The sequence below is a fragment of the Oncorhynchus masou genome, chromosome 5 (genome assembly GCF_036934945.1).
Source record: "Oncorhynchus masou masou isolate Uvic2021 chromosome 5, UVic_Omas_1.1, whole genome shotgun sequence".
Lineage (NCBI taxonomy): Eukaryota > Metazoa > Chordata > Actinopteri > Salmoniformes > Salmonidae > Oncorhynchus > Oncorhynchus masou.
This window is the reverse complement of record NC_088216.1, coordinates 19,890,086-19,901,977: the sequence shown is the minus strand read 5'-3', so window position 1 is coordinate 19,901,977 and position 11,892 is coordinate 19,890,086. Positions and strand designations below refer to the sequence as shown.

Genomic DNA, 11,892 nt, shown 5'->3' with positions numbered 1-11,892 from the left:
TAATCAGTTTCACTTGGACGTTTTTGATGTGTAAAATAAATGTGTTAAGAGATTAATTACAAAAGAGAATAGACCAGCATTGATGATGTTTTAATTTTAATTTACAATAATAAATATATTAAATCTGAGGCAAGGTTAGTCTCACAATAGACTTGGATTGATGTGCACCAATAGGCGTACATTCAAAATATTTAGTAAAATATCATATTAATCATATTACAATGTATAACAATTGTGTACTAGTAGAAATTGAAATACAGATATGTTTTTAGATTGATCCCACAGATAAAAACAATTAAATATAGCCCTATAGTACAGACAGGTACATAATGCCCTGCTAAACATTATGTACTAGTTGGATCATGTACAGACATGATAGGAAATATAATATATATCATGACAACAGCAGTAGTTTCAGCGTTCTCCACACAATATCTACTGTAATCCCAGTTACTCAGACATACAGTACAATTTAATCCTCCCAAGTTCACACAATCACTATTCGAAGAAATACCAGGCTCCCCTATCAACGTAGCTTCACTGTCATCACTGCCAGAGCCAAGCCAGACACATACTCTAATTAACTAATACTCCAATTAAAATTAATTAACTTTCTCATCACACTAATCACATTGAAACAAGCTGCCTAATCAATACCCTGAACATCTGTTTATCAATCAACTGGTCAGCATAATGAGAGCCTTGACAGAAGAAGTCGGAGGAGGAGGGTGGACACATGTCTGCTTGGGGAAGCAGAATCTGAGGGGAAGCAGATTCTGAGGGGAAGCAGATCTGTGATGTGAATATTATCTGCGTAGGAGCCACTTCAGAGTTATGTTCATTCGGGACGTGCAATGGAAAATCTTTTCACATTTTTTAACGGATAATAATATCAAGCAAAAATCTATATCGAGCATTGATAATCACCTATTGTAAATAGTATTAACATATGTATCTACTACTATAGATTGGATAAATTATTAATGTTGTCAGAAATATGTGATGTTTGACAGGAGATAGGAAACAAACAAAAAACAAGATTCGTGAATCACTATGACTCAATGCTAATTGGAAATGCACACTCATTCCTTCAGACATCAGAGATAAGAGCAGAACATTTAAAATAGCCTACATTGTACAACACACTGATTTTACAAGTTTTCTGTCAAGAGGGGGAGAGAGAGAGAGAGAGATGGAGAAAGGGGAAGTGCAGTAGTGCAGTAGTACAAGCACTTCTATGTTCAAGTATGGTTTGTTAAAGAATGCTGGATCCAATTGTTATCAATAACAATTTAAATAAATACAAAGCCCCTTTGTATAGTAATACGTTACACCCTGCCGACATCTTGTGCAGTAGCATAGCACATTGGAATTGAATGTTTCAAGATGAGAACATTTTGAGATATAAGATTCATAAATAGACAGTATTCTTATCTGAAGGTTCTATAGAACTAGAATCTACCAGAGATTCATTTTGAGGCTGTGCTTGTCTGTGGTCCCCTCTCCTGGCTGGGTGTTGTGTCAGTTTGTGCGTTTCAGCTTGTTCAAACTAGCCTCTACCTCCTTTGTTCGTGCTTGGTCGTCCTGCTTAACAGTGGGTGTTTGTGTCTCCTCTATGGGGTTTGGGTTCTCCGGTTTGGGTTCTTCTGTGTCTAGTTTGGGCCCTGTCTGGTCCACTTTGGGCCCTAGTTTCTCCGCTTCAGGCTCTATTGTCGTATCCTGTTTTGGAGTAAACATCCATGCGAGGGCGGCGTTAGCCGTGCCGTCCCCACTCTGATGTGAGAAACACAGGAAGGTTGCCCAGATGAAGGCACAGCACCCTGCGAAGGTAGTCCGCATGTACAGAGGCACCGTGGAAAAGTTCAGGAACTAGGAGAGTGGGGAAGGAAGAGATGAGGGGAGAGGAGGAAGAGTGGGTGGTAGGTGAGAAAGCAAAGTCTTGTTCATTGTACATTTGTAAATGTTCATGGAATACAGTAAATATATTATATAACCGTAATGATTGACATTGTTCAAGTTAGTAGTACTGGTTGGACAGGATGTGTGTGTTCAAGGCTTTCAGATACATTAAGATATGATTATACAAAGACAGTCATTTACCTGCATGAATGGCCAGAACATGAGTCCAGTCTGCAAGAGAAAAGCATAGCAACCATTACAAGATCAGACTTTGTCTATGTTTTTAGATTTTGGGCTGTTTTAGACAGTGTCGTCCAGGTTAGGGGGGGGGTTGGTGGCTGGGAAGTCCTTGTCCCATCGCGCTCTAGCGACTCCTTGTGGTGGGCCTGACGCATGCACACTGACTTTGGTTGCCAGCTGTACGGTGTTTCCTCCAACACATTGGTGCGGCTGGCTTCCGGGTTAATTAAGAGAGCAGTGTGTCAAGAAGCAGGTCGGCTTGGCGGAGTCGTGTCTCAGAGGATGCATGGCTCTCGACCGTCGCCTCTCCCGAGTCCGTATGGGAGTTGCAGAGATGGGACAATTGGATATCACGAAATTGGAGCAAAAAAAGGGGTGTAAAGTACCTCCCCTCCCCCCAAAAAAAGAATGAAAAAAAAAGAAGTGCGGCTGACTATATGTGATTAAGTGAAAATCTTACACGCAAAATGCGTTGTAGGCTACAGTCAAAGATGGCGGAAACAATTTGGACAGTTTGTGCAGGATTTTCTTTTACATAGTCTAGATATGCTTCTGCTTATAATTTTCGACATTTTGGTAGGCTATTTGTTAGTCAACTTGTCTATAATTAGATACACTCTTCTGTCACTATATGTTGCCCTAGAAGACTAAATAAATCCTTGCTAACCAGAATGTCATAAATCGATAGAATGAATGCTTCAATCTAGTTGACATCAGTAAATTTCTCTGTCATCTTCTTTCACGGAGCAAAGACGCTTAGGGACCGGGGATAAAATGCAATATGTCAACAAAAAAACTAAATGGGAAAGATTTTCTGTGCAAAATGTCCAAATGGAATCAGTTTGACTGGTTGTAAAGAAATAGAAAGCTGTGAAAACGATCCAACATGTTTCTAATAAGATTTCAGTTAGGCTTGTATATTTTATGTGGTTGAAATACTAAGATTCTATGACGCAGATAAAGATACCACCTCTACAGATGATATCTAACTGACCATTCTCATTCTCTCAAGATGCTGAAAAAAATGAATCATATTTCTCCACTCCTGTCCCCAAGTCAACATTTCGCCTACATGGTGTATTATTTTACTGCAAGAAAATATTATTCTGCAGTAGTTAATATTAAGGCTATGTGAGAGGTTATCAGTGATGTAAAGTACTTAAGTAAAAATACTTAAAAGTAGTACTTATATAGTTTTTTGGGGCATCTGTACTTTACATTACTATTTATATTTTTGACTACTTTCACTTCTCTACATTCCTACAGAAAATAATGTACTTTTTCTCCATAAATTTTCCTTGACACTCAAAAGTACTCGTTACATTTTGAATGCTTAGCAGGACAGGAAAATTGTCAAATTCACACACTAATCAACAGAATAAGTCATGGTCATCCCTATTGCCTCTGATCTGGCAGACTCAGTAAACACACATGCTTCATTTGTAAATTATGTTGGAGTGTGCCTCTGGCTATCTGTAAATAAATACAAAATAAGAAAATGGTGCTTATTAAAAGGAATTTGAAATTATTTATACTTTTATTTAAGTAACTACATTTACACTTAAGTATTTTCTAAACCAAACACTTTTAATTAAGTAGATATTTACTCAAGTATGACAACTGGGTACCTTTTCAACCACTGGAGGTATAGACCTACAGTCAGACAGATTTTCTTTAACCTTTATTTAACCAGGCAAGTCAGTAGAGAACAAAATCTTATTTTCAATAATGGCCTGGGAACAGTGGGTAGAACGACAGATGTTTACCTTGTTAGCTCGGGGATTCGAGCTTGCAACCTTTCTAGTTACTAAGCCAACGCTCTAACCACTAGGCTACCAGCCGCCACGAGTTCAGGTTCCATTTAACCCATCTGAACAGTAGACTATAGTTCCCTTGAACTTCCTTATTTAAAGTCCCTGTCTTGTGACTATCGAATTTGTATAGCGCCTCACAATCATCACGCATAACATAGTCGGTACAGCGGGTTATAAGTCAACCTGCGCATCGCTACTGAGTAGTGGCAGGGTTTATTCCTAACCAACTGACCTGACCAGTAAAACAGGGCCCTAGAATGATTGGAATTTCTCTTCAGACTATAGACTCACCTTATATGTATTCAAGAACTTCTCCCTCCAGTCCTGGAAAATGTCCTCTTTGCCCTCTAAGAAACTCACCCCTAGGGAGAACACAGCTCAGTGTGTTTAGTCAAATATCGACTATATCTACATTTAGAGACAGCAATTGACTTGAATGGCTACTTTATTTGGTTGAAACCAACATGAGTAGGTTTTAAATATCCGATGTGTCATTTATGGAGCTCACATCCGTTTAAGTCTTCCACGTGACCCCAGTTAAGCCTACATACAGACAGATAGAGTGAACTTTGTTCTCGGTCGCTCTGACTAACCTGTGTAGAATACACTAGTGGCCAGGGGGGCGGCTGTGGTCTGGTCCAAGAAAAGTTTACGCACAACCATCCTGGCCGAATTCCCGGGAAATCTGCGCTCCAAACACCGCATCCAGAAGAAGTTAAAGTTGCCATGGAAACTGAAAGCGACCACTGCCACATTGCGTGTGTGCCTCCAGTCCATTTTTTCATTGCGCGAGAACAACTGGTGAACGAAATCCCCACCGGCAAACAGGCAACCGTAGAGGGTTACGTTGGTAAACCACGGAAACTTTTTGACGTGTTTTATGAATGCCTTTCTCATGTTGTCGACATCGGAATACAGAACCTTGAATAGACTATGACAAATAAAACGAGGTCGATATCGAGCAGTTGACGGATGGAGGTCTTCGCCGTCTTCTGTCTGAAAAGCCCATTTGTTATCATATCTCACTCACACATAGGCCTATCGCATTTCGAATGTAACATACATTTCAATTAAATTATATTTTGACAAAATAAGCCTAGGCTAAATGAACGTAAAGCAAGAGCATAATACTTGCGGGAATCCAGCAGAGGGGTTTCGTGCGAAAAATCCGAAACGTCAGGTAACACCATAGCGCCGTACTGAATTCTGCATAGAATGGGAACGCCCCCCGTGACGTAAAATCAGAGCAGAAAGACGCCATATTCAGGAGGAGCTTATTGGCTCTCTGTATTACAGTCCAGCACACAGATCTCAACCAGACGATCATTTAAAGATGATATCTTTATTAGACAATGAACCTTAATAATAGAATAGGATTATTATCTTAAATGTTAGACAATGCACAAAACCCATAATGTGCACTGTGCAAAGCCAACTGAGTTTTTCAATGCTATGCAACACCAGTCTCCACTGTAAAACGTGCAGAATCAAAATATAGACAGCAGGAACTTCACGATTAAATAGTTACGAAAAACGGAAATATTCTGCATAAATGTGACTTTTTGTTAATCTTTAATTTCATCTCCTTCTGTTCCTGAAACAGTCTTTCAAACTCATCTTTCAGATCGTACTACTTCTGCACACCTCTGTCCACCTCTGCTTTCAGCTCGTATTGCTTTTGCATGTCCACCTCTGCTTTCAGCTCATTTCGTTCCTGGTTCTATTCAGGTCTGTTTTCAGCTCATGTAGTTCCTGGGGGACACACAGACAACATACATGACTACAGAAAGTACTGTATTAATATACATTAAGTTTATAATGGTACAGCCAGAATAGGACTGGCAACCATCTAAGCCTACATTTCTGCCCACTGGGCTTCTGCTTCTTTTGGTCACGAAGTGGACCAAAGCGCAGCGTGATGAGCCTACATTTTATTTTAAATGAATGTCGCCAATAAACCAAGGCCATGACCCTTACAAGGGCTATAGTGCCACTAACAAAGATAACTTCCCACAATAACAAAAGGGAAAAGGCTGCCTAAGTATGATTTCCAATCAGAGACAACAATAGACAGCTGTCCCTGATTGAGAACCATACCCAGCCAAAACATAGAAACACAAAACATAGAAATCAGAACATAGAATTCCCCACCCAAATCACACCCTGACCAAACCAAAATAGAGACATAAAAAGACTCTCTAAGGTCAGGGCGTAACATCTGTATTGCTTGCTCTTTGGGGTTTTAGACTGGGCATCTGTAAAGCAGATGTGACTCCTGCTGATGTAAAAAGGGCTTTATAAAGAAATAAAATATAAATAATTTGATTGATTGCAGTACTCATCCATCATTATTGGGCTGTTTCAACTGAACAACGTTTGTATGCAGAGCTCAGGGAGTTGCCCCAAGCCACATTAGTTGGGATTTATTGTAACGCTACCTCTGTATTTATCTAGTGTCATTCATTCATATGCAAAGTTGGGGGGCGCAACCTGCAGCTTCCCCTCGCCTCTTCAATCCAGGTTTCCACATTAACCCCGCACTATGACCCCCAGACTCAGCCATGTTTTGACCCCCCACTATGACCCCCAGACTCCGCCATGTTTTGACCCACAACTATGACCCCCAGACTCCACCATGTTTTGACCCCCCACTATGACCCCTAGACTCAGCTATGTTTCGACCCCCCCCCCACTATGACCCCTAGATTCAGCTATGTTTCGACCCCCACTATGACCCCTAGACTCAGCTGTTTCGACCCCCACTATGACCCCCAGACTCAGCCATGTTTCAATCTTATTTCACCCCCTTTATATCTTCTTACCAGTGGTTGCTGTTTATGGCCTGCTGTCAACCTCTTCCTCGCGTGCCATGTTTCTTTGTTTTGTCCTCATTACACCAGTGCCCTATAACCCTGCGCTCGATATTTCACCTTTCGATCTGTGCAGGTGCCAAATATTTATTTGGGATTGTCATACAGGTTCGAGCATGAATTTGAATAATAGTATGACCAACAGAAAATCTGATTATGTATATCATTTTTTAAAACATATTGTCAGATGAGAATAAAAGAAGAAACCCCGCATAATGCTCTTGCTTGTATCACTAATCTTTAATAAGCTTTACATAACGGCCTCGCGGCCTACGTCAGAGCTTTTGTGAGTTTTTATTGATTAACACCCTTATGTAGACATAGCTCCACCCACAACGCATCGAATGGGGTTGGGGGTCGATGGGAAAAGAAGTAACTGTTACCAAATATAACAGTGTGCATTTCATAAGTATTCGAATAGAGGGTGTACATATAACATATTAAACACGTCTGTAACATCAGCGAATGTGTTAATTTAAACAAATCATAATATGAAAACGTTTAATTTAGAGGAAACATTCAAACAAAGACACATAAGCTTCTATACTAGGATTTGTGTTTTTGTTTTTTATATCAGAAATAAAAAAAAAACATTTATAGCTCAATAAATCATGTTAAAGATAAATTAAATATAGAATAGAATGTTCAGTGCAAAAAATCCCCTAGTTAGCTGGGTACCAGGGTGAGGTGCGCTGTAAAAGGTTGGTTTAGTGAGCGACTCAGTGCAGACTTTTGAGTGATCAAGTATGAGAAAACTGTGGGTCAACAGAGGAAATTCTGTGGTGATACAGTTATGAAATAAAGTACAATATGAAAACAGAACCGTTTTGAATTCATCCTTGTATCACAATGTATTACTTTTTTTTTATTGCAACAGAGTATATGGCATCTCACATTTGTTTATTTAATTCACTGAAATATATGCATTCGCGCTCAAGCCTTCTGTACTGTATGTTAAATGTGTCTCTGGGAAATCCTTGAACAGTGATCATTTAAAAAGCTGAGAAGAAAATGATTCATGTCTTCCGAAGTTGTCAAGTCTACTATCATCCTTCTCTTCTGCAGCTGTCAGAGTAAATATACATCTACTGGACAACATGACTACACCAGATAATAGTATAGTAGGACTCAGATCAACACAATCCATCAGGTCGCAAAGGGTGCAGACATTCACCCCCACACAATAATAAAAACCTCTCAACAACAACAACCATAAGTTACACAGACAAAGAGAGAGATTTGAGAGAGTCCAGTTGTGCTGGTGATTATACAATGTTTGTATAAAACATTCGCCTGATGTTTTGTATAAAAACCCTTTCTTATGTTCTGGGTATGTTCCCGGTTTGCTGGGCAGTCTGTCCTGTCTCTTCACTGGGGTCAGCCAGTCAAGTCAGGTGAACCATGAGAGTCCATACAGCACAGTCCATCCAGCATAGTCCATACACTGCACACTGTAGCAATAGAAAAGTGTTGACATTCAAAAGTGTGTCACTGATCCTTATCAAATCTTTTAGATTTTGGAGAATCTAAGAAGAAGCCTGCTCGCTCTTCTCTCCTCTGGCTTTCATTTTCCTCGGCTTTGACTGTGATGGAAATATCCCTTGCTGCTGTGGCGGCTCCACGGACAGCATAACTCACAAGAACAGCCAAAATAATGCCTATAGGAATCCCAATACATGCGCCAAGTGTTCCATGTTCTGCACCTGCAACTGCTCCCATGAGTGCCCCCACTACAGCAGTCATAATCACTATTAGTGGTTTGACGTAGTGGCCCACAACAGACAAGGCCTCTTCCCTGTATCCTTGCTTGACGGCCTGTAGGTCCACCTTCTGATGGTCAGCCATTACCGACCCGTCCTGCTTCTCTGTGCTTACTTCAAAGAATAAACACACACACAGAGACAGTTCATGAATCAGATCACCGTTACAGATGTAGGATCTTAATTTAAGCCAGTTTGCTTCAGCAGGAAAATAAACCTGCAGCAATAGGAAATGTGAATTATTATGTGGATTATTTTTTAAGGACAGTTCTGTAGTGGTTGATACATTTTTTCATTAGGGCAAATCTAGTCTGAAATGTCAGAGTGGAAATTAACTTTAGAAGGAATTTTAAACTTATTATACTTACTACTGGGGGGAAGTAGTTGACTGCTACTTGTCCTCTTCATCAACCTTTCTTTAGGCTTCTCTTCTTCTCTATACTTCTTCAGCTCTTCTTCCTTTTCCTTCAACTCTGTTTTGTATTTCCGTTTCAGTCTGTCCTCTCGGTCTTCATACATCCTTCTCAGCTCGGTCACTTCCCTTGGCATGGTCTCCATCAGTTCATAGTATACTTGGGGGATTAAGAATTCTTCACAGTTTTCTGCTACCATGGCGTCTATCTTTATCAGGAGCTCAGAAATCTGGGGAGGAGAATTCCCACACTCAAGGAGATGGTGTCTGTCCCCACATTTCAATAGAATACTTTTTGCTCTGTCGATCATCTGATTCTGTTCAATGGATGTGCATTTCTCCTCAGCCTCACTGACAAACAAGACCATGGTAAACTTCCATGCCCTAACTGACAATAGCTCCATGTGATACCGAATCGCCTTTCTTTCTGCGGAGGAGAGTGGGTCACCCATGGGCACCACCAGAAGAAGAGCATGGGGTCCTGGAGGACATAGGGTCACACTATTCTTAATTTCTTGTTTGATATGTGTGGACGTGTATTTCACAGTGTCCCAGCCCGGGGTGTCCACCACGGTGACGGTCCTTCCAGCCACCTCACCCTGCTTCTTCACACACATGCCTCCTTCACTCCGGAAGTTCTCTCTACCCAGGATGGTTTTGGCTACTGTACTCTTCCCAGCTCCTACTCTTCCAAGCAGCAGTAGTCTAAGATCTGACTGGGGAGGAGGACCCCCTGCATCAGAGGGTAATAATCAGACACAAGCTCAGCACATAGTCTAACTAACACAATGTGTTTCAAACACACGCTGTGTAAAGGAAGGAATTATCGAAAAGTAATAGGCAGAACTGGAATTTACTTACCATAAACATTTGGGGAGCATTCACTCGCCATTGCACAGGCGAGTAAACTTTGTTTTTATGTCGTCTCTCAGAGGTTACCTCTCACGCGCTGTTCTTTAGCTGCCTCGCATTGAAACACATTGACGCAGGATAAATTAGGTCACCATGGTTTATACACTTAAAGTGTCCCATACCATTCACAATCATACACAATTTATGGAATCTTACTATGCCTCTGTCATCGTCATTATCCACGTTATAGACGAGCTTAGAATGAGTTACAGCATGAATAAAGGCAGCAAAGGACTTAATAGTTCATAAACACACTATGTACGTAGGAACAAGGAAGCGAAGGAACCAGTAACACAGGAATCCCAGGTAATAGAGATTACATTTGATAGTGATTACACATGCATTTTAAATCAACTGTGCCTGGTAAAATAATTATGTTTTACTTACATTTATATTATTTTGATAATTCTCCGTTTCCAATAGCTAACAGCACAACACGGGCAGAAGCAGACAGACGTTCACACTTCCTGAAAAGTTAAGAGGTGGTTTATGCGCTCAAATGACACACACATGATGGACTTTAGTCTAGTAGCACAGAGTAGTCGTGTACATATGAGTCACATGCAACACTATATTGTGTAAAATATAATGTAAGGACAAATAAAGCATTGTAAAGCTAAATTAAAGTGATGTTATCCATCTATGCCCCAAAAGGGGACAAACTGCAGGTATACTGTAATCAAAACCACTCATACACACACACTTCAGTAGAGAAGTGATCAAGCACAGACAAACACTTGATGTAGTGATTATGCCATGAATGTTTTTTAAAAATCAGAAAATAATTGTTAAACTGTTGGGGCTGTGTTTCTGGACCTAAGGAAGGCTTTTGATACTGTTAACCATGAGATTCTCATCACAAAATTGTCAAAGTTTAACTTTTCCCCTGATGCCTTGAGATGGATGAAATCATACCTTGAAGGCAGAACTCAGTGTGTCAGAGTGAGCAATGAGCTGTCGCCCTATCGTAGCTATGATGTTGGCGTGCCCCAAGGGTCAATACTGGGGCCCCTCCTGTTCAGCCTGTCCACTAATGATCTGCCTTCTGTCTGTACTGGGTCTGAAGTTCAAATGTATGCAGATGATACAGTGATATATGTGCATGCAAAGAGCAAACAACAAGCTGCACAAGAACTCACTACTGTAATGGTCCAGGTTACAAAGTGGCTCAGTGACTCGTGTTTGCATCTCAATGTGAAAAAAACTGTTTGCATGTTCTTCACAAAGAGGGCAACAGATGCTACTGAGCCAGATGTCTATGTGTCAGGGGAGAAGCTCCAGGTGGTATCCGATTTTAAGAACATTGGCATCATACTTGATTCCAACCTCTCTTTTAAAAAGCATGTGAAAAAGGTAATTCAAATAACTAAATTCAACCTAGCTAATTTCCGATTTATACGAAATTGTTTGACTACAGAGGTAGCAAAACTGTACTTCAACTCTATGATACTCCCCCACTTAACATACTGCTTGACTAGTTGGGCCCAAGCTTGCTGTACAACATTAAAACCTATTCAGTCTGTCTACAAACAGGCTCTCAAAGTGCTTGATAGGAAGCCCAATAGCCATCATCATTGTCACATCCTTAGAAAGCATGAGCTCTTGAGTTGGGAAAATCTTGTGCAATACACCGACGCATGTCTTGTATTCAAGATCCTTAATGGCCTGGCTCCCCCTCCACTCAATATTTTTGTTAAACAGAAAACCCAGACATATGGCAGCAGATCCACAAGGTCTGCCATGAGAGGTGACTGTATAGTTCCCCTAAGGAAAAGCACCTTTAGTAAATCTGCATTCTCTGTGAGAGCTTCCCATGTCTGGAATACACTGCCATCAGACACACATAACTGCACCACATCTCACACTTTCACAAAATGCTTGAAGACATGGCTAAAGGTCAATCAGATTTGTGAACATGGTCCCTAGCTGTGTGTTGCCGCTTTCCATGTTGTCTGTTGTATGTAGCTTGTGAGGTGTGGAAACAC

At 40.6% G+C, this 11,892-nt stretch overlaps 2 protein-coding genes across 2 annotated transcripts; both read right to left on the bottom strand.

The window, feature by feature from the left end:
* Positions 1 to 79: 79 nt before the first annotated feature.
* On the bottom strand, positions 80 to 5,078 carry LOC135536502 (mpv17-like protein). Its single transcript, XM_064962822.1, has 4 exons — positions 4,547 to 5,078; positions 4,245 to 4,315; positions 2,101 to 2,130; positions 80 to 1,869 (listed from the first exon to the last, which is right to left on the bottom strand). The coding sequence occupies exons 1-4, from the start codon at positions 4,848 to 4,850 to the stop codon at positions 1,522 to 1,524; spliced, it is 753 nt and encodes a 250-aa protein (XP_064818894.1). The 5' UTR covers positions 4,851 to 5,078; the 3' UTR covers positions 80 to 1,521.
* Positions 5,079 to 7,038: 1,960 nt separating this feature from the next.
* Positions 7,039 to 10,406, bottom strand: LOC135536413 (GTPase IMAP family member 4-like). Its single transcript, XM_064962760.1, has 4 exons — positions 10,295 to 10,406; positions 9,857 to 9,955; positions 8,952 to 9,728; positions 7,039 to 8,697 (listed from the first exon to the last, which is right to left on the bottom strand). Exons 2-4 carry the CDS (start codon positions 9,885 to 9,887, stop codon positions 8,312 to 8,314), a joined length of 1,194 nt encoding a protein of 397 aa, XP_064818832.1. The 5' UTR covers positions 9,888 to 9,955; positions 10,295 to 10,406; the 3' UTR covers positions 7,039 to 8,311.
* Positions 10,407 to 11,892: the final 1,486 nt, after the last annotated feature.

What these genes read in the sequence shown, in the direction of transcription:
- LOC135536502 (XM_064962822.1), bottom strand. Translation starts at nt 4,850, where the DNA reads ATGAGAAAGGCATTCATAAAACACGTCAAAAAGTTTCCGTGGTTTACC. An exon ending in AGTTCTTGAATACATATAAG is followed by an intron (nt 2,131 to 4,244) that starts GTGAGTCTATAG and finishes TTTCTCTTGCAG; the next exon opens with ACTGGACTCATGTTCTGGCC. An exon ending in TGTTCTGGCCATTCATGCAG is followed by an intron (nt 1,870 to 2,100) that starts GTAAATGACTGT and finishes CCACTCTCCTAG; the next exon opens with TTCCTGAACTTTTCCACGGT.
- LOC135536413 (XM_064962760.1), bottom strand. Translation starts at nt 9,887, where the DNA reads ATGGCGAGTGAATGCTCCCCAAATGTTTATG. An exon ending in ATGCTCCCCAAATGTTTATG is followed by an intron (nt 9,729 to 9,856) that starts GTAAGTAAATTC and finishes CCTCTGATGCAG; the next exon opens with GGGGTCCTCCTCCCCAGTCA. An exon ending in TCAACTACTTCCCCCCAGTA is followed by an intron (nt 8,698 to 8,951) that starts GTAAGTATAATA and finishes TATTCTTTGAAG; the next exon opens with TAAGCACAGAGAAGCAGGAC.